General features: G+C 37.1%; 1 protein-coding gene across 3 annotated transcripts in view; it reads left to right on the top strand.

The window, feature by feature from the left end:
• Positions 1 to 21,156, top strand: part of U2SURP (U2 snRNP associated SURP domain containing) — a 35,763-nt gene that overhangs the window by 7,370 nt on the left and 7,237 nt on the right. Inside the window, exons 6-22 of one of the 3 annotated variants that reach the window (XM_018074894.1) lie at positions 675 to 769; positions 852 to 884; positions 992 to 1,074; positions 1,455 to 1,620; positions 2,048 to 2,259; positions 3,198 to 3,241; positions 6,429 to 6,533; positions 7,729 to 7,795; positions 7,881 to 8,044; positions 9,206 to 9,368; positions 9,861 to 9,940; positions 10,964 to 11,051; positions 12,623 to 12,745; positions 13,614 to 13,770; positions 14,095 to 14,190; positions 14,733 to 14,799; positions 15,755 to 15,917. In XM_018074894.1, coding sequence (XP_017930383.1) covers positions 675 to 769; positions 852 to 884; positions 992 to 1,074; positions 1,455 to 1,620; positions 2,048 to 2,259; positions 3,198 to 3,241; positions 6,429 to 6,533; positions 7,729 to 7,795; positions 7,881 to 8,044; positions 9,206 to 9,368; positions 9,861 to 9,940; positions 10,964 to 11,051; positions 12,623 to 12,745; positions 13,614 to 13,770; positions 14,095 to 14,190; positions 14,733 to 14,799; positions 15,755 to 15,917 — 1,906 coding nt within the window. Of the gene's footprint in view, positions 1 to 674; positions 770 to 851; positions 888 to 991; positions 1,075 to 1,454; positions 1,621 to 2,047; positions 2,260 to 3,197; positions 3,242 to 6,428; positions 6,534 to 7,728; positions 7,796 to 7,880; positions 8,045 to 9,205; positions 9,369 to 9,860; positions 9,941 to 10,963; positions 11,052 to 12,622; positions 12,746 to 13,613; positions 13,771 to 14,094; positions 14,191 to 14,732; positions 14,800 to 15,754; positions 15,918 to 21,156 lie in introns of those variants that run through there. The other 2 variants (XM_018074893.1, XM_025895348.2) reach the window with 2 other exon arrangements.

Raw genomic sequence — 21,156 nt, 5'->3', positions numbered from 1 at the left:
GTTAAAGATGGAAAACAAAATAATCTGCATGCATTAGAAAACAATTAGTGCAACATTTTAAATCCATACATGGCTTTTGTCAGTAATATCTGAGCTTCACTGCTGCCTGTTCATTGGTATGAATGAGTTGACTGGACAGCCTTGTATTCTTGGTGCACAATATCTTCATGTCAGAAGAACCAAATGGTTACTGTTTTGAGTACTATCCTCAGAGGTATAAATTGAAACAAAATCCTGTATGTTCTGGCAATAGTCATTTGTGTGTGCCCGTGGGTGTGGCCTTAGAAAAGGTAGCAGGAGAAAGAGACACTAAAGAGTTGTGTGCATCTTGAAAAGTCATCTCAATGGGCAGTGGATCTCTGACAGTTGGATGTGGAACTGGAGTCACTTTTTCAGAGCACAGTTCTTATTCTGGTCTTGCAAACTGCTTCTCAAACCACATTAATTCTGTTTGAGGATAAAATACCCTGACAGTATGAATGAGGAAACATGCAGCTGGAATCATTCCAGTTGATGAAACAGAAGTTCAAACATATTGGCAATTTTAAATTTTTAACAAGCCTGTCATTTCATATTAAGAATTCTCATAATTCTAAAGTTGTTTAAATCAAAATTTTAGAAAAAAACTTTCAAAATGGTTTTAAGTTGTTACTTGCATCCAACTTGTTTTGCAGAATACAAGAGGAGCGTGATGAAAGACACAAAACAAAAGGTAGATTGAGTCGTTTTGAACCACCCCAGTCTGATTCAGATGGGCAGCGTCGCTCAAGTAAGTAGATGTTATTTTTGGTGTTAGTTTGGGCTACAAAATTTGTGGACTAAATGGTACATATTTTCTTCCTTTTATTCAGTGGATGCTCCTTCAAGAAGAAACAGATCATCTGGTGGTAATATAGATTCTTTTCTTACTGAATTTAATGTTGTCATTTAAATGCACAGCAGGGATTATGACTTCTTTTTTTTTTCTTTTTGTTTTCCTCTGTCCTTTTAGTACTGGATGATTATGCACCAGGTTCACATGATGTTGGAGATCCAAGCACAACAAATTTATATCTTGGCAACATTAATCCACAGGTAAGTTTGGAGCCAGGGAATGCAGTGCTGGCATGTTTGGGTCTAGGTCAGTTTTTTTGTAGTATTCCTTGAAATAAATGCTCTGTACATATTGCTGCAAAAGTTAAGGTTTAGACTACCAGTCATTAGCTCCGTTAAAATTATTTTTCCATGGATATCTCCAGGCAAGGTGGATCATATCTCAAAAATTTGAGTGTGCTCAGTTAAAAATGCAATATTTAAATTCTTATTTTTGCAGTAGATTGCATTGGGGAGGTATCAATGAAGTGTCGTGTTTCGAGAAACTGAAAAAATTAAAATTTCAACAACTGGACAATACTATGAACAAATGTCATAGAAATAAAGTAGCAAAATGCTAAATTTTTACCTTTTTTGTGTAGATGAATGAAGAGATGTTATGTCAAGAATTTGGACGCTTTGGACCATTAGCGAGTGTTAAAATTATGTGGCCAAGAACAGATGAAGAAAGAGCAAGAGAAAGAAATTGTGGCTTTGTTGCCTTTATGAACAGGAGAGATGCTGAAAGAGCATTGAAGAATTTAAATGGTAAATGGATTTCTCAGTTTGAAACTGTAATAATCTTTGTAGGAATATTGAGGAGGAACTGTAAGCTCATTTTCAGATCATTTTATCAGACTAGTGATACATATTCTGTAACTCCAGTAGATCCCAGGCTGGCAGTGACTTTAGTTTACACTGTCTTTTTTACTGGCAGGTGAGTGTTGTCAGACTAGAGTAACAGTGTATTGTAGTGTCCTGAACACACACTGGGGGAAGATTAATAAAACATTTCATGTCCTAGGCCTTCATTTGCACATGTTGTAGTCTGATAGATGTGATACAGTCATGAAACACGTAAGCAAAAGGTAAACCATGGCAGGCAAACCTAAATGATGCACTTATGTGGAGAAACCTTGAGCGATGCAGAGCCAGTTTATAACGTGATGGGTTTGTTTTCCTTTCACTTTTTCAGGCAAGATGATCATGTCGTTTGAAATGAAGCTGGGTTGGGGCAAAGCTGTACCTATTCCACCACATCCCATATACATTCCGCCTTCCATGATGGAGCACACCCTCCCACCTCCTCCGTCAGGACTGCCTTTTAACGCCCAGCCCAGGGAGAGATTGAAGAATCCTAATGCTCCAATGTTACCCCCACCAAAAAACAAGGAGGATTTTGAGAAGGTAACTTACAGTACCCTGGGCCATATCTCATTGTTAAATACTACATCTGTGACAGTATTGCAATGGCTTCATAGATTTGCATTGTTCAGCCTGACTCTGGCGGCCCTTAGTCTGCAAACTCACTGGCTCCCTGCTGTAACCCAAGGGAACCTACTTAATTCCTGAAGCTCTGATTCATGTCTGTGTTAGGGGACAGTATATTGGCTCTTGATTAATTTAGTGCTGCTTAAAATCTGGCTATCATTTTCCCCCTCCAGGCTCCCTGGATTTTTTTCTCCTACGTCCCCCCCTTTTTTTGGCTGCCAAGTTGCGGTATCTAAATTGTTCTATTTAGAGAAAATCCTACATTTTAATTTGAGTAGCATTAGTTTTGCACTAGAGGAGTTGATGTATGTTGTGTATAAGGTAATTAATCTGGACATTGAGTAAGTATTTTATGCTACTTATGGAGTCAGTTTTCAAACTTTTTTTCTGGAATATTAGCTGATAAAAGGGTAAGTATCTTGTAATCACAAACCAACTTGATTTACATTTGTAAGAATTTATTGATTCTTTGAATGACACTTAATTGTCAGGGCTGTTTTCCTTAAGACTTGGGAATAAAGTAATACCAACGTGATCCAAGTCAAATAGTTTAGAATTTTCTCATAAACTTAAGAACTCCTTTCTTAAATATATTCAGCATAGTTCCTATTCAGTGCCTCAATGTACATTCTGACAGGAATGTTCTGATACTTTGCAATTAGTGAACTTTTATGGTTCGCTGACACAACCTTTGCATTTTGTGTAATTGCTTAGTTATAACTTCACAGCAGTGATTGCCTGCAAACTTGTGATAGATGTGTAGTATTTTCATTGCATATGTATATTTTTGCTTGTTACTTGTTAACAATACTCACATATTCTATGTTTATTATCTGATGTGACTTCATATACAGACTCTGTCGCAAGCCATAGTCAAAGTGGTTATCCCAACAGAAAGGTACATGTTTTTCTTTATTATTACTGATCTAAATATAGAAAATTTCCCCTTCGGAATTTTAAAGAAAAATGGTGATGTTGAGGAAAAGGTAATGGCTTGACTGAGCAATGGTTCTTTCATGACACCTGAAAGGAATGTGTGTGATTTACAGTCTTACTGTTCTTATCTTAATAACTCTTCTTTAGTGAGGGTAGATTTAAGTAATTATCTTTTGCATTTAATTTGAGCACTAGAGATAGTTGCAGGGTAATTTTGTGAGTGAACACTAGGGTGAAATAGCTTGTCTTACAGACACTACATAAGTCCTGGCATAAACCTCTGAGGACTGGGATGCAGCTGTGGGGCTTTTTAATTTTTTTTTTCTTTTTTTCACTTACATGTTTTATAACCAGTTCAATTAAAGATCACTTTTGATTTCTCCTATTTTTTTTTAAATGTGCAGCAGTTAATAATTTTGGTCACTTGAAAACGTAGTTTTGTATTATTGCAAGGAATTATTTTGGTCCCCAGCGCTGCTCCTGCCTTCACACTAGTCTAGGAATACTCTTGCTCAGTTAAGCTAAAACCCTTTCCCAAACATAGGAACACAACACTGTTTTAAAAGTAAAGAAGCACAAAAGATTACCAAATTCTCTTTGACATTGGCCTTGGTGAGCAACACCAGCTGAACTGTCTGCGGCAGCGGGGGACCAGGAAAACATCATGGGATGGATTGGGAAAGTATACAGTTTTTGACCAGACATTGGTACGATCGGCTCCAATAAATGTGGTTTTATTATAACTGAAAACCTTTTTTTTCGTTGGCCAACTTAAGCTAAATGACATTTTAAAATAATGCACTTTAAACTGTCGTTTTTTTACTACACTGTTTTAATTGTCACAAAGTCCCTTTTTTCTTTTTTTTGCGTGTGTGGGGGGGGCAGAAAGAGATTTGTGAACTAGTTATAGTGCATTAACATACTTGCCAATAGATGCTCCAATGCACTAGTATTTTTGATGAAATTATAGGACAAGACAGTTTTTGTTGGATAGAGACTTGAATAATTAGTGTGACCAGGAGGAGTCTTGATTTGAGAAACATTGAGTATAGAACAAGTACTTGTGAAACTGTGCAGTGCTCACAGAGTAATTAGCTTTCAGAGAAAAAGATGTGTCCATTTTATTTACTGTAGCATTTCAAAATATGATAAAGTGTGATAAGAACTCATGTTAAATGAATTGTATTTGAAGATACTTTTAATTATTCTTTTCCTAATGACTTTGAGAGTTGCTAATGACAGTTGCTAAGGCTATTACACAGTGCATCACATCATGCAAAAATGTCAACTGACTTCAGTGGGATAATGTGTTTATTCTCCTTTAGTTAAAAATTTTCAATACCATTTTTATCATTTTTTACTTCTTAGTATTTTAAGCATAAAACCTTGAGTATATACAATCAGAGGTTTTTCTGAGAAATTCGCTTCCAAGTAGTCATGTCTTATACACCGAAACGCATTTAACAACCCCTTTCAGATATCGGATGTACTGGATCTGTTTTCATACATCTCAGGTCATCACAAAGCAGATGTTCTTGTTCAAGCATAAGCTGCTCTTACACAACTTTTTTTTTACTGGATGAAAGACAAATTAGATGAAAACCAGTGACATCTTTCTGCGGAAGCCAGAAAAGATCACGTTGGACTTGCCTAAAAATAAATGGATGGTGTAATAGCTCAAAGCTAATTGTAGATTTGTTTCTTACTGATGTTTTCAAATACAGTTCATATAACACTAAACTTTGAGAACGCTGCTTTAAATAAAATGGCTACAGAATTGTTGAGACTTTGTCCTCTTTACAATGTTTCTGGGATTATAAAAAGCGGAGAGGAAAAATCAACTGATAGCTGTTTGGTATTTTTTTTTGTGTGTGTAATATTTGAGGTAAAAGCAGATTCAATGCTAGATGGTCTAAAACAACATTTACTAAGTTTGCAGATGACAGGGACAGGTTTCTATTACAACATTTTTAAGTTGAATTTTTTTTGATCTAGTGTATTATATCTGTGGCAGAACTTGGAATACTCATGGTAGAAAATAGTCACATTACTAAGAAGTGATAGAAAATTCTTCAACTTTTCAATGTAGCAGTTATTGAACTTCAATAATTAAAAAAGTACTAAAAAGAAATCTAAAGAAATGTAAAGAACCAAATCCATTTGTGGCATCTAAGAAAATAAAAAATGTAAAAATCTGTATTTTTTTTTGTTTGCATCACATTCAAAGGACACGAGCTATGAAGCTTTTGATATTTGTAGGTAACCTATTTTGAAAATTCAGGACCCTGTTTCCGAAAAACCCCAAAGGAGTGGAAACTGGTTATCATTATTTTTGATAAAGCTTATATGAGTGTCTGCTGTTACCATGCTTAGAAGGGACTCTTCATTTTTAGATGGGGCTTGAAAAATGTGCACTTCACATCCGCTCCTTGCCTGTCTCAGGATGTAGTGCTGAATGAAATGATGCAGATTTTTATTTTTTTTAATTGTGATTTGATTCACTTGGTTGTATGAGGGAGGGAACATGGGATGGTATGACACGAAATGATAGACAGTTTTGGTCTATGCCAATAGCTGAGTCTTGACCAAAAGGAAATTATCTAAATTTTATAAAACCATTGCCTTGCTTGGCATCAAGAAGGCTATTTGCTTTTGCTTTCATACTTGAATAGTTTGAAAGCTGAATGCAGTTTCTATTAAATATTCAAAAGTATGTGTGCTTTATTTTGAGCATAATGTTCAACCACTTGTTCCCCTGTAGAACTTTAGCTGACACTTCAATCTTATTTCTAGACAATATAGATGAGGGCTTAGTTTTTGATAGTTAATTACACTTTGGTGTTCAGTTGCCCATTTTTGTGTGTATCAGGCTTCTGCTAAGCAAGAGAGGGTTGTAGGCTGTGGAAATTCAGGAAAGAGGTCTCCTCTTAAATTCTTACTCCACCAGTGCTAGGTATGTTTGAATTCTTAGAATGCCCGTGTCTGTGATGCAAAGCTATAATATGTTCCATGTTACCTTATCTTTTATACAGATTTCCTAACAATACAGCAAAATAATCTCCTGCAGAGTTGTAGTATCTTAGGTGGAGTGTAGTTTTATATAGTGTTAGGTCTGAATCAATTTTTCTTTAACTGTGTTGTTGTTGTAGGAATTTGCTCGCTTTGATCCACCGAATGATAGAGTTTGTGGTTCGGGAAGGGCCCATGTTCGAAGCCATGATCATGAACCGAGAAATCAACAACCCCATGTTCAGGTGCTTATTACATTGCTTCACTTGAAACAGCACTAACTGTTTTCACTGGTGTTAGTATTTGGCATTTTTGAAATGCTAATAAGAGTTGCTTTTACTGTGTCTATCTTTATGAGCAGATTTAAGCTGTACAAATGGTTATGCTGTCCATTTATAAAGGAGAATGCGTTTTTATTCCAGTTGTTACTAGTGTGTACATATAAATAAATAAAATACTGTACACACAAAATACATTTCTGTGTATATAAAATAAGTGACATTTAACACATACTTTTCTCAGGGAAAAGTCAGTGGAAGCAGTAGCATACATTTTAGAAAAAGAAAAAAATCCCCCCCGAAACAGCCAGTCTTAACTCCCTGTGAAGTCTGCTCTTCCTGGAGCCTGATTTCTAACCTTTAGCAGGAGCTGGGAGTAATTTTTCTTTGATGTCAATGCAAATAGGATTAAACTTTAGCTGACATAGGGAAGTTGTGGGAATTTCCAGCTCTTGTCATTAATAGAATAAAAAAGGATCAATTTCCAACTTTCTTGTGAAATGCAGTCTCTGAAAAACGTTTTCAGGGAAATGCTACATGTCCTTTTAGCAATGCTTTATTTGCAAAAAGTTTGAAGTGCATCACTATGATTGTTATATATAAAGTGAGAAAATATGCAGGTCAAAATATCCTGACCATTAAAAATGGGCTGCTTGCTCCCCATACCCCCATCAGATATTGCCAGTGTTCTTACAGACAACTTAACTGGTGGAAAACTTCAAGTTATTTAGTATTTGATCTGTCACCAAACTGTAACTACAAGCTCCTGCACCGCTTGTGCTGAGGTTGCAGTTGCTCTTGTAGTGACTCCTGGCACTGATGATTCCTCTGCTTTGCTGTGAGGTTGCACAGTTGTTCTTGCTGACCCTGTTCTGCTTTTAACTTTTGAGAAATGGTGTGCCTTTGTGGAGCTGTGCTCTCTGCTTTGCAGACTGTGTGTGTGTGTGTGTGTGTGTGTGTGTGTGTGTGTGTGTAGCAGTTGCACATGCTCTGCCCAGCTGTGCTGTGGGTGCTCGTGTTTTTAGCTGTCTGGTGTTCACTTGGGGGCTAAGGTGGGATTCTGAACAGGGTTTGGTTATTTGTTTTTATTGCCTCCTTTGAATTTGCTTCCATTCAATGATTTGTAATATGTTTTATCTCTTTTCTTTGTGGTTTGCTTTAGGTTTTTATTTGAAAACCAGACTCCAGCCCATGTGTATTATAGGTGGAAGCTTTATTCAATTCTTCAGGCAAGTAGAATATTAGTGACAATTCATAACTTCAAGCATACTGAATTAGAAGAAGACAAAAATACAAATTGGGGTTTTTTTGTAGGGAGATGCTCCAACCAAGTGGAGGACAGAAGATTTCCGTATGTTCAAAAACGGGTCGTTTTGGAGGCCACCCCCGTTGAATCCATACTTACATGGGATGTCTGAAGAGCAAGAAACAGAAGCGTTTGTGGAGGAACCAAACAAGAAGGGTGCACTTAAGGAAGAGTATGTACCACCATCCATTTATAGTGATGTTTTAGTTGCCAATCTGCTTGGTTTTCCTCTTGTGGTTGTTGTGTATTTTTGTATGGGTTTTTTTATATTTTATATATATATTGAATATTTTTGTATATTTTTTAATATATCATCCCTAAAATGTTGTCATACTTGTCATAGTATTATTTATGTGTCTGAGTGTCTCTTAAACTCAGTGCTTTTCAGTTAGTCTGTTTTGATCATACTTGTTGCTAAATATGTTCTGGGTTTGGTTAGATTTGTCATCATTGAACAACAAGTCCTTTCATTCCAGTTCTTACTAACCCTTAATTTGAAAGGGATTGGGAAGATGAGAGAGCTTTTCCTCACTTTCTGTTGCTGTCTGTAGGTGAGGATATACAGCACCTTTCCCAACACTTCATGAGATAAACAGTTATTATGATCTTAAACTTATTGATGCTGTTGATCAGGAATTAAAATTGGGAACAGTTGTCAATAAGCAGGAAGAGCCAGATCACCTGAGTTCTTTGCTGTGAATTGTCAGTGTGCTGTGCTAGTGGAAATAGAGACCTGGTTTTCTTGTGCTGCTGTTGTTCCAACTGTTATTAGCATATGGATTTTTTTTCTTGTTTTATTCTTCTCAGCATAGTTACTATACCAGTCATAGTTTTGAAGGCTTTAATTCACAATTTATTTCTTATACCTTCTTTTGGAAAGTCTCAAAAAGATACTTTTTTGAGAATGTTCTCTAAATATGGAGATCAGGGAAAATATGATGTAATTGTTTTTTACTGGCTTTCTGAATCTAGTGTTTCTTACTCCGTAGCAGAAATTACTTTAATGCTTTAGATTTACCCAGTTTGGTTTAGGCTTAAATCCAAAAAGATAATTACCTTATCAGAGAAACTGATGTGTTGCATTAGGTATTTCTCAGTTATTTTTCCTTGATTTCTCTATGTAGTCAAGACTTGAGTGGGAATTTTTTGCACTTTATGTAACGTTGATGCATAAATTCATGAACCACTGAAAGAACTGAGGTAATGGAATATAAAAACATTTAAAATTGCTTTTCTTCTAAAGATGGAAAATTAAAAAAAAAGTCATTAAATGAAAATTCCCAAAAGTACCTTTAACTTTATATTGAAAGTGTTAAAATTCCTGCTATTTCAGACAGAGGGACAAACTAGAGGAAATTCTCCGGGGATTAACCCCTCGGAAGAATGATATTGGTGATGCAATGGTTTTCTGCCTAAATAATGCGGAAGCTGCTGAAGAAATTGTTGACTGCATCACAGAATCACTGTCCATTCTCAAGACTCCTCTTCCTAAGAAGGTGTGTAGATTTTCTACATTCTTGTTTTTTGGGGGGAAGAGCTCACTTAGCAGCATGAGCATGTAATTTGTCAGCATTATTTCATGAGTTTCAGATAATGTTGAGGTTTGGTACTAAAACGTGGGCTTGGATTTAAATATGCTTTTTTCCTGGAATTTTGTTACATATTTTTAATTTTTCTGGACTTGCTTGTAAACAATGTTCTGCCTTACTGTGAAGTTGAAAACAGCATAACGATCTGTTCAAACAAGGCAGTTAAAATTAGAATGTTGTGATTCCTCCTTTGTAATACTGTGTTAATATGTTAGTACCCTCAAGCATAACAGGGGGCTAATTTCCTCTTAGCATGTGTATTAATAATATAACTGTGCTACGCTTAGTTCTAATTAGGTACTTCTAGACAGTTAAAGCTGTCTCGTATCCTTTCTGGAAACATGCACATGTTCTCAGGATAATTTAAACTGGAGTTAATTTGAAGGTTCTTTATTGCAGATTGCAAGATTGTATCTGGTGTCAGATGTGTTATACAACTCTTCAGCTAAAGTTGCCAATGCTTCCTACTATAGAAAATTGTAAGTATAATATTTTAGGCAATTGGCAGTTAAAAAAACATTCTTATATTCATCTCTGTATGTACTTCTCTGGATAAATGTGGTTGTAGAGAAATTCACACTTTTCTATGATGCTGCTATTACAGACTGATATTATTTATATCTGTTTGCCTGAAAATGTATAAGATGTAGCATGTTGGTAATGCCCTATGTAAGGGAGCACTTGCATGGAACTCCATAAAGGTGAGAATAATGCATGTGCCTCTTTACAGAAAGAGCCTGTAGCTAATATTCAAGATGTGGTATAGCAAAGAATTCATGCAAAGAAGTAAAATTTTGAAACAGATTTATTTTTATTAAAGTGTAGGGGTTTCAACTCCCCATGAACTTTGCAGAAGGTATGAGGGGATTATGTACTTAATTTCTAAGGTGCTGAGCAGAATTCAGGAGATATGTCCGAGGGACAGTATCTTTGTCTTACTAGATGTTTGTGTCTACTCCTGGAGTCTCTCAGATGCTATGGCAGCATGATGGGAAATATTCAGCATGTTCTGGAACTCCAGAGGTTGCAGTTGATGTTTCCTGTTGCAGTGTGTCTGTGCTGTGCCGGTTTATTTTTTGCACATTGAGAGAAGCTCAAGGGAAGTTAGGCAGCTGTTGCTCACTGTGCTTTCACTGAGAGCCTCACTGAGTAAACTAGAAACATAACTAAGATTTTAAAAAAAATAAAATACAAATTGCATTTTGAGACAATTCTTTCATTGTATTTAAGGTTGTAAAACTCCTTTTGTTGTCCTCCAGTCTTTCCAGGGTGTATAAAGAGACTGCAGCAGATGTGAAGATCTCCCTTCACAGTTCTGTTGTTGTCCAAGGTGATTTGATATATAGTAATCATATTTGCTTTATAGTTCAGTTCATGGCTACAGTAGGGATCAGAACCTTGTGCTTTTGAGTCCTGTGTCCCAGGTATTTTCATGAATTATGTATGTCCAGAAAACATATATTACAAAGTTTAACTAAAGAAATGTATATGTTTAATTCTAGTTTTGAAACAAAATTATGTCAGATATTCTCTGATCTCAATGCTACTTACCGTACAATACAAGGCCATTTACAGTCTGAAAATTTCAAGGTATGTATTTCATTGTTATTTACATGACATAGAAGTCATATAAATAGATGTTCCTGCACAAGAGATTGCATACTATGATAAGTGGCTTAGACATCGAGGTTCCTAATCAGGCTTTGAAAAAAAAGAGTTTTCTCTTTTGCAAAGATAGCCTTGAAATTAAGGAAGAAAATTAACATCTTCCACCTGAAGTGTACAGGTAGATGTACAGTTGTGCAGTTGAGAGGATATCTGTCTAATACTTAAATTACAGACAGGGCCTTCTAGCTTTCTTATTATTTTTGGACCACCTCTATTTCAATTTCAAAAATAAACTTGGGTGCTCAGTGTGGAAAGAAACTCCTGGACAGAACAGCATAAAGTTACTTTTAAACGTTTTTGTGATAGGCTTTATTTTTAGATTTCTGATAACCAGTCTGACCATGGGTAGTTGAGAATGATTTTTGAGATAAAGTGCTCTGCTTCTCACGGTTCTCATGCTTGGCCTACCTTTCATTCTCCTGTTTCCAAGATGCCTCTGCACTTCTTTATTCTTCTTTGTTTTTCAATCAGAAGCTTTAAATACAAAGCTGACAGGGTAGTTAGTTTTTTCTGTATTAAGGTCTTTATCCTGGTTGTCCTGCTTTCTTTGCTCTCAGTTGCTCTAGATTGAGAATCAATTTCTTAACTGCTATTTTAAAACTATTTGTTAAATTATAAGAGAGGCAGTAGATAACTTTTTTTTTATCTGCATCTTCAGTTACATTTAGTGTTTCAAACTTGAACTGAAACCTGTCATTTCAAATATGCTTCAATTCTACAATAGAATGATTTGGGTTGGAAGGGACCTTAAAGATCTTCTCATTCCAACACCCTGCCATGGGCAGGGACACCTTTCACTAGAGCAGGTTGCTCAGAGCCCCAACCAGCCTGGCCTTGAACACTTTCAGGGATGGGACAGCCACAGCTTCTCTGGACAACCTGTTCCAGTGCCTCACCACCTTCACCTGAAAAATTTCTTGCTAATATCTGATCTAAACCTTTCAGTTTAAAGCCATTACCCCTTGTCCTGTCACCATATGCCCTCATAAGAAGTCCCTTTCCAGCTTTCTTGTAGGCCCTTTAGGTGCTGAAGGGGCAGTAAGGTCTCCCCAGAACATTCTCTTCTCCAACATTCAGTAATATGTATAAGCCAATGTTAATTTTAGTTATTTTATTTTATGAAGAGAAAGATTTCTCTTTTATTTTTAAAGAGAAAGTTTTCTCTTACTTTTAGTAGAGGCACCTGCTTTTTGAACATTGGGGCAGAATGAAACTTACTGTCAGGAGAGAACTGTGAACAGCTGAAATGGATAATATAACAGGAATTTAAAGGGAAAATGAAATCCAAGTGAGATTTTATAAAAAGTAGTTCCTGTATATGTATTTTTGTAAAATTACTAGTCTTGCCCAGCATGGTATCACTGTAATATACTTTAGTGTGGAACTATTTAGGAGCAGCTCTGCAATAGTAGGTCTCTGTGGTCTATTTCCCGTCACTTAAAATTTCTCAATACAAATTTATTAGCTGCTTTTTTTTTTCCCCTTGCTTCTAGCAACGGGTAATGACATGCTTCCGAGCATGGGAGGACTGGGCAATCTATCCAGAGCCATTTCTGATCAAACTACAGAATATTTTCTTGGGGCTTGTAAACATCATGGAAGATAAAGAAACAGAGGTGAGTGAGCTCAGTGGTGATGCTTGGGGGGGGGCAGGGAAAAGATGTGTAAATATAAAGCAGGGCTGGCAGGGGTTATTTTACTGTCTCTTTTAGGGTGAGTAAACCTTTCCTTCCTCCAAGTCCTTGCTCTTAAATACAGGTGTATTCAAATGGAAATGTTGTTTAATCTGTTTATGAATTTCTTGCTTGTAGGTTAAGTGCTGTGGTGTAGCTGTATTGTGAAACCATTTCAGAGCAAAGACTAGTGCAGAATGACAGGTATTTCCTTTGTATTGGAAATACTCTGTAATATCTGAATTTTGAGTGGCATTTCAGGCATTGTAACTGTGTGGAAACACGCCTTTCAAAACAGCAGGAGGGACACCCCCAGTATAACTGGAAGGGTAACTTATTTCCCTTAGCAGAGGAACAGAGTTAATGTGTGTATACGAAGGGCAGTGCCTGGGCCTAATGAGTTCAAATATGTAGCTGTGTTCATAATTTGTGTGTATTCCTGCTAAAGAGTTGATTTCTGTCAGTTTTTCATTTTACTGGATCCTTCATATCTAGTAAGTAGAATTTGTCTAATTGGCTCATTTTGAGCTAAACCCCCATTTAACATCTTTTCTTTTGAATATAGGTATTGCAAAGCTTCCAGTACATTGTGGACAAATTCCAAGTTCCTGCCTATAATTTTTGAAAGAGGATATTGTTGTATTATTTCCTCTACAATAAACTTGTTAGCAAAAATTGTTAAAGTTGAGGTTTTTGAGGTTTTGATATTTTTAAAAGTACTTTTTTTAAAAGGAATGATTTGATAATTGGAGAACTAAAGAAAAGCAATGTAGATTTGCACTTGAAATAATTAATTATTGTTTGCTTTCAGGAAGTACCGGATGACCTTGATGGTGCTCCCATTGAGGAAGAGCTTGATGGTGCTCCACTAGAAGATGTGGATGGAATTCCTATTGATGCTGCTCCTATTGATGATCTGGATGGAGTCCCAATTAAATCGCTGGATGATGATCTTGATGGAGTTCCTTGTACGAAATTTTTCAACTTTACTTTCAATTTGAATCTTCAGTCTTTGATCTTTTTTTCCTGAGTAGTTTTTACAAATACAACCAAGAATTGATGTGGCATGTAGCTTTGTGAGATGTTGAACTGATTAACTTCAGTTTGCCCTCCTGCTTTAAGTTCATAATTGCTTCAGAATACAGATCAGGTTCCAAACCCTGGTTTCTTTTCTTTGCAACTAGTAAGATGGTATCTGTTTCAGTATTTCATTCTGATTGTTATCTTAGTGTTTTTTGGTTTCAGCTTTCGATGAGCTTTGGAAATTATTTTTCTGTGTCTTTCTCCAACAGTGGATACAACTGAAGACTCAAAAAAGAATGAGCCTATATTTAAAGTTGCCCCTTCAAAGTGGGAAGCAGTGGATGAATCAGAACTGGAAGCTCAAGGTTAGTTTTGATTACTTTTCTAAGTAAACTGAAAGCATAATGTCACCTATGTAATGACTATTTTCAGCTTTTCTGTGCTAACACAGTAAAATTTTTAGCTGTAACTTGTTCACGGAAGCTTTAACCAAAAAAGGGAGATACTGTTTGCTGTTTTGGTTGTTCTACTTCAATAACCTACCAACCTCTAAAAATAATTTCCAGTTCATTAAGAATAAATATTGAAAGCAAAAAAAAATCTGGGTATGTGGTTGGCAATCTTTTCACATCTTGATTTGGAAGATAATATTTTACAAGCTGACAAATACTTGTCTACTTTTAAAGGATTTATCAAAACATGATATGCATTGTAAGTGAATAGCTCTCTGAATAGTAAATATTCTGCTGCTGGGCTTGTTTGAGTATTTCTGTGAAATAGAAAGTCTGTATTAAGTGCATTAAGTGAATTTTACCACATTGTAGTTCTTATTATGTCTACAAATACTAATTTTCTGATTAATTGGTGGGGTTTTTTGTTGTTAAAATTATCTTATTGTCTCTTCTAGCTGTTACTACTTCGAAGTGGGAGCTTTTTGACCAACATGAAGAATCTGAGGAGGAGGAAATTCAAAAGTAAATACTTCTTCATTCTGATGAAAACATACTCATTTTATGAATTGAGTGTCTTTGGAACTCTCTGTAAGATAGATATGCATTGCAAGAGCAGAACAAACGTGAAATTTTGAAAGTAGGAAAATAAGAAGATGGAGAAAGATCAGGATTTTAGTGCAGCGTGCTTTCAGCCCCCATAATTTTTTTCTAACATGATAACTTACACCTTTTGGTAGAGTTGTTAACTATAATCTTTAAATTGATGCTGATTTGATAATTTAATATCAAATGGCAAGAGCTAAGGCAGTAGTGTGGAAATCTTGTTATTAGGTGTATAGGAATGTATCTAAACGTCTGCTTTTTGCTTTTGAGACAAACGCAGTGAGTAATATTCTGAGGTGTACGTATGTTGGATGCTGGTAGGATCCTGCCAACAGAAACTGGGTTTGAGTAGTCTTTTACTTTGCTCTTCAGGCAACTGAGAGCATCTGTTAGTGCTGTAAAAACCTGCCTGCACTGTGTGTAGTCCTGCAGCACTCTAGTGGCCAGTCTGGGAATATCATTTTGGGTATCTGCCGTGTCCCAGGTTTATCTCCCAAAAGCAAAAGTGTTGCAGTTTTTTTTCTTTTATTAAACTTACTATACCTGAAGAACACAATTACAGCACTTTAAGAGATTTTGTGGAGGCAGTGGGTTTGTTTTGTAGCTGAGGTAGGTATGTATTTGATGACCATGAATTTCCTGAATTTTTCTGCATGCCGAGAGCAGTGTACATTATAAAAACTAACAATTTAATTAAAATACTAAATCTCGCAGATGGAGACTGATTTGTAGCTGCAGACTTTTTACATAACTTAATCTTACTTAAGAGATTTCAAAACTAGTAACTAATCATAGAAACTACGTAGGAGAAATAGTAAATTTTATATATACTTAGTTATCTGTTAAATCTCAATTCTGTATGTTTCCTATGAAGTCAAGAAGAAGAAAGTGAAGATGAGGAAGACACTCAGAGTTCTAAGTCAGAAGAGCAACACATGTATTCCAATCCTATTAAAGAAGAAATGCCTGAATCCAAGTCATCGGTCAAATACTCGGAAATGAGTGAAGAGAAGCGTGCCAAACTCCGAGAGATAGAGGTGAGCAGGTGCTGTTCTGTGCCACCCTTCTGGACCTTTCCAATCCTTACCCCACCCTGAGTTCTCTACATATGATAGGGGGTTATTTTAATTGAAATAATCATAGTCTGTTCTATAGTGGTTCTTTTTTTCAATCCAGTGTATTTTTGTACAGGTGTATTCATTCACAGCCTTGCCTTGCCTGGTTTTGACTTTCAGAATAACAAGGGAAAAAATTGAAAAATCGAGTCAGGGGATATTGCATGTTGAGAATTACTGTTCCTTTTCAGTGTCCTGTTTCAGTACCACTGGTAGCCTTAGATTGCTTGGTCCCTGTACACTTTCCTCCTCTTGGCAAATGGGAGTGACTTTTGGATGTGGCCTTAGTCCTATACCTTTCTCATTCTTTCTGTTTCTTGCCTCCAGGTGTCTGTATTTTATTGCATTTAAAAGTGTTTCTTTTCACTGTGTCAGCCATCAAACAAAGAAGTAGATACAACTAACCCAGGCAGTCCTGGAAATGTGGTACTTCAATTGAAGGCCTGTATGCTGTTTGTAGGGCTCACTGGCTCTTCTCTCTTTCTCCAAGCATAGGTGTCAGTGTAGCACAGGTTGTTATGGCTTCGTGCTGGTTTCTGAGCTCGTGTTTTACTGAGAATGGAACTAGAACTGGAATTTAGCACAACCCTTGTCTAGCAGTGAAGCCCTTCTGACCCACTGTGCCACACAAAAAACAAAACCAGTTTAAAACTGTATGTGGCTTTCCAGCTTGTACTCTCTATTCAGTGTAGCCTGGGTTTTAATACTGAAATTCTTGTACCTTCTGCTCGGTGCATTTAAATGATATTAAGAAGCTGCTGAACTACTGATTGCAATTGTAGCATCTCCAAGTGGCAGGTTACAACTTGGGTAATGTTTTGAAGGTGGAATTGTGGCTGCCTACCTGTTTATGCTATAACGTGCTAGTTAGTTGAAATCAGACATTAGGAAAGCCTTGTAATATTATATTAAGATGCTCAGGCAGTAATATTTTAAAATGCCACAACTATTGTTTCTCTCAAATATGTCTCTGTTTAATAATTCAGATTTTGGAATTAATAGACTATAACTAAGCACTTAGAAATCTCTTGCTTTGCATAGCAGTTTGAAAGTTTGTGATCTGTAGCCATACTAAGTTAGTAAAGTCTGCATTTGAGAAAAGCTGAATGGGATTTATGTCTGACCTGACTCATGGTGGCAGTATTTTTGTAGAAAATACATGTTAGACTAATGACAGTACAAGTGAAACTGATTTTCACGTTGCAGTTATGGAAAGGGCTCCTCTCAGATTGTGTATCTGTTTTAGAGATGTTATCCTGGCACTTGTGGAGGCAGTTTAGGAAGTGATTTACTTTAACCATTGGCAGTTTTACACTGCTTGAGTGATTTAAGTTCTTTCCTCAATGTATCCTCTCAGGAACAGTTTTAGGTGGCAAATATTTGAGGTTTTCAAGCACAGGTTTGCATTTAATTTTTTTTGGTAAGTAAATTACCATCTTGGTGTCAGACTTTCAGAATTGCCAGGAAAGTAGAGTAGAGCAATTCTTTTTCATTTTCAGAACATTTCAGACACTATGTAGGAGTACTTAAAATTTCTCCTCAAGTTTGTCATTGGCAGGAAAGTACTCCTTGTACTACTTTAAAGCATTCACACTCAAAGTTTCTTCTTAGTATGTACCCAATCCCTGCCAAAACCCACTTCCATTATTAAATTTGAGGGAAGGAACTGAGGAAAAAACAGCCAATTACCAGCTTTAACAGTTATGCCATCTAATAAAAACTGTAAAAAATGTGTACAATATTTGGCAAAAAAATTGGCAGTCTGATTCTCTAACAGTCCTACACAGTGACTACCAGGGAAGCTGAAACAGATTTTTTTCATGCAGTTTTTGGAAATTCATGGATACAAACAAGAATTCTTTCTCTTGGCACAGTCAGTAAATTAAACTTGTCAGCCGGGAGGGGAAAGTGCAGTAAGAAACAAACTTTGGCCGCAGCAATCAGAGGAGGCAAGTTAGTAACCTTTTGTTTGCCTTCCCTGCTACCCCTCTTAATCCTTCTGAAGTTAGAATTCTTTCCAGAACTTAGCAAGAGCAGAGGCTTTCCTATAACACCAAAGAACAGTGATTTCTCACCTGTTTTAAGTGTGGAAAGATTGGCACTTTACAGCATTAACAACTCAAATTTCAAAATGGTCTTTACAGTGCTGTATAGGTGTGTGTCTTTCTTCCCCCATCCTGTGACATATAAAAGAAAGGTGTATTCCTCTTTGTAAAGAGACCTCAGTGCTGTGAAGTGGTAGAAAAATGGGAATTTTGTTGTTTAAATTGGTCATTTTGTTTCCTCAGAGTGGTCAGAAACTCAGACAAAATAAAGCAGCATTGTCCTCCTTGGACCTTTCTCTGAGGTACTTTACTTCTGTCTCTGCCTTGCTGCACAGGATTTTATAACCCTACTCCAAACAGAAAGCACAGCACAGGGTTCACCTGGAGCAGGAGGCAGGCTCTTCACAAATCCAGACATATCCATGCTTCCAGAAGGGTCAAACAGGGTTTTAGTCCTCTTTAGTAGCTGCCTTTACTCACCTTTGTGTTGGCGACCTGAGACCTCAAAGTAGCATTTGGCTGAGGTAGAAAACTAATGGTCTTGAGTCATCCTGTTCATCCTTTGTGCTGGGAACCACTGAGCTCCGGGAGCTGCAGGGAGGATCCTGTTACACCATCCTGTGTCTGTGCTCTGTCAGTGCCCCCTGCCCAGTGCACAGAGATGTTCCACACCAAACACCCCCTGCCCCAAATGTGTCATGGTATTTGAGGTCCAATTTATTTTTCTACCAAGACCCAAAGAGCCAAAGTGGATGTCACAAGGGAAAGGTGGCTGCCTTTGTCAAGAAACTGAAGCTCCATACAGTTTCCATTATTTCTTTCTCTGGATTATGATGCTTAGTGTGAAGAATACTCAACTTCTGTGTATTTGTTTATCAGATCATAGGAGCTGTGTGAGGCTTGTAATCATCACTAGAACAATATAAACCTTTGGTCTGTGGAGGTTTCTGTACCTGGTTCATTTGAGGCTACTGCAAAATGATAAAAAGATACCCTATTAAATATCTTACTGATTTATAATAACAGATGAGACAAATTGGCTCTTGCTTAACTGATAGTTTTGCTATTTATAGCAGTTGTTCTTAGAAGATGATGACTATTCAGAAGATTTTGATCTATTTTAAATCTTTGAATGTATTTCTATTTTACACAAAGCCAAAAGCAAGGAATTGCTTGGCTCTGAGACACTTCGCAACCTGTGAGTGTGACTGAGCATGCCAGAGGGCTGTTATGGCAGAGGAGGTATTTCACATGTGTACATCAGTATATCTGTCATCTGTTGTTGATAATACTGTAGCTGCAGAAATTCCACTGTTCGTAGACTTGCTGGAAAAATCAAGCTTTCAAAGAAATATTTTTCTCTGCTCCTGCAAAGTCTAGGACTTGTGACAGCCATTGCTGGGGCAAGGCTGTTCTAAGGAAAATCAAAACACTTTGGCCTGCTTGGATGTCTGTCCTGTCTGTAATTAGTCTACATTTGAGTGCAACTTCTTATCAAGTAGAAATTCCTGTCTTTCATAAAGTATCTGATGATTAACTTCCTAGTTCATGCTAATATGCAGTATGCAGCTAATTGACCTTGAACTAGTTATTTTGAACCTGGCCCCCTCAGGTCTGAGACTGTGTAACTGTGGAGTGACCTCTTGTGGAAAAGACCCTGTGTATGGGCTCAGACAGTATCAGCAGCAGATTAGAAAACCAAGAACAGTTTTTGAAAGCATATTAGTTTTAAGTAAGGAAACATCACACCTGTTGCTCTGAAAGTACACAAAGCAGAGCTTCAGTTTGCAGCAGTCTGTGGTTTCCCTGGGCCATGGCAGCAAGGTGTCACCCTTTCCTTTAGCTTGCTTGTTTCCTGGGTGGGCTGTAATCAAGGCCTCACCTTCCAGGAATGCCTGAACCTTTTAAACTCTCCTCAAATGAGTTTGAGGAGAGAGGGGAGAAGTTTCAAGATGAGAACGAATAGAGAAGAGTCATGTTGTGGAGCTGTTTATCTGGAGCTTATGAGGGACCTCCTCCCATTAGTAGGAAATGTGATCCCTGCATGGGAGTATTTGATAGCAGTTGCTCACAGGAACTTCATGGATATATGACACTTCTTCATTGCAGTCTCTGAAGACTATAAAGTGCTGTGGGAGGCTGCTCTGTCTAAGGAATTAGTACTGAAAAGTTTTGGCACAGAGTTTTGAAAAATTTTCCCCTTCCATTTTATCCTGCTGAGTTTGGAGAGAGTCCAGATAAAAGTCAATATATTTATTCCTAAGGATGAACAGGCTTAACAGTTCTTGTCTGTTGGAGAAGAATAGTTAAAGAATAGCCAGTGCAATGAGAATATATTAGTTCTTTCTAAATGCAGGTTTACAAAGTGAAATGCTTACAAAATTCATTGATTAGATGAATTGGGAGATTTAAGCCTAAGTATTAAGGATCTCGTTCTCCTGGGGGGTTATCTGGAACTGTGTGATAGGAATAAGAGCATCATGTCCTCTACAGGAAAAGATTTTAAGATGGTTGTTCACTCTGGTCAATGAATAGTGAAATAGTGAAAGGAGGTAACCAAGTGTCTAAGTTCGTATAGTAATTCTGGGTGCAATTCTTTAGAGAATTCTGTGGATTTTGGGACCTAAGTAATTCCTTGAAAACATAGTTACAGTGGTGATGTGTTAAGAGAAAATAACAAAAGGCTCTATACATGTAGGATGAGCTGATCTATTTAACTGCTCACCTCTGCTGGGTGAGGGAACATCCTGATGCTGTGAACTGTGGCACTTGTTCATTCTTCCCCTGACCCAATACATCTCACTACTGGAGGGAAGATTGAAGCCAGGGGTATGGGTGGGCTTCTGCTGGGACAGTGAATTGGTCTGGTCTATGGAAAACTCAGCCAAGCACTGCAGCTGCTGCAAGGGCAGAGTGGAAGGGAAACCCTGAGCTTGGAGTGCAGTAATAGAGAAGGAAGGTGAAAGAACCTGACCTTTCTTTAGTGAGCTGTTGATACCATCTCAGCATTTTGGAACACTCAGTCACCTTTTCCAGGGGATGTGCTTGAGCTGATTTCCTGTGCCCACAGCATCTTTCTGAAAGGAGTCAGTTTACAGTTTAAAGGGAGATACAGC

This window comes from Manacus vitellinus, unplaced genomic scaffold, assembly GCF_001715985.3.
Source record: "Manacus vitellinus isolate BGI_N305 unplaced genomic scaffold, ASM171598v3 scaffold_29_pilon, whole genome shotgun sequence".
Lineage (NCBI taxonomy): Eukaryota > Metazoa > Chordata > Aves > Passeriformes > Pipridae > Manacus > Manacus vitellinus.
The sequence above is the reverse complement of the archived record's forward strand: the minus strand, read 5'-3'. Positions and strand labels throughout refer to the sequence as shown.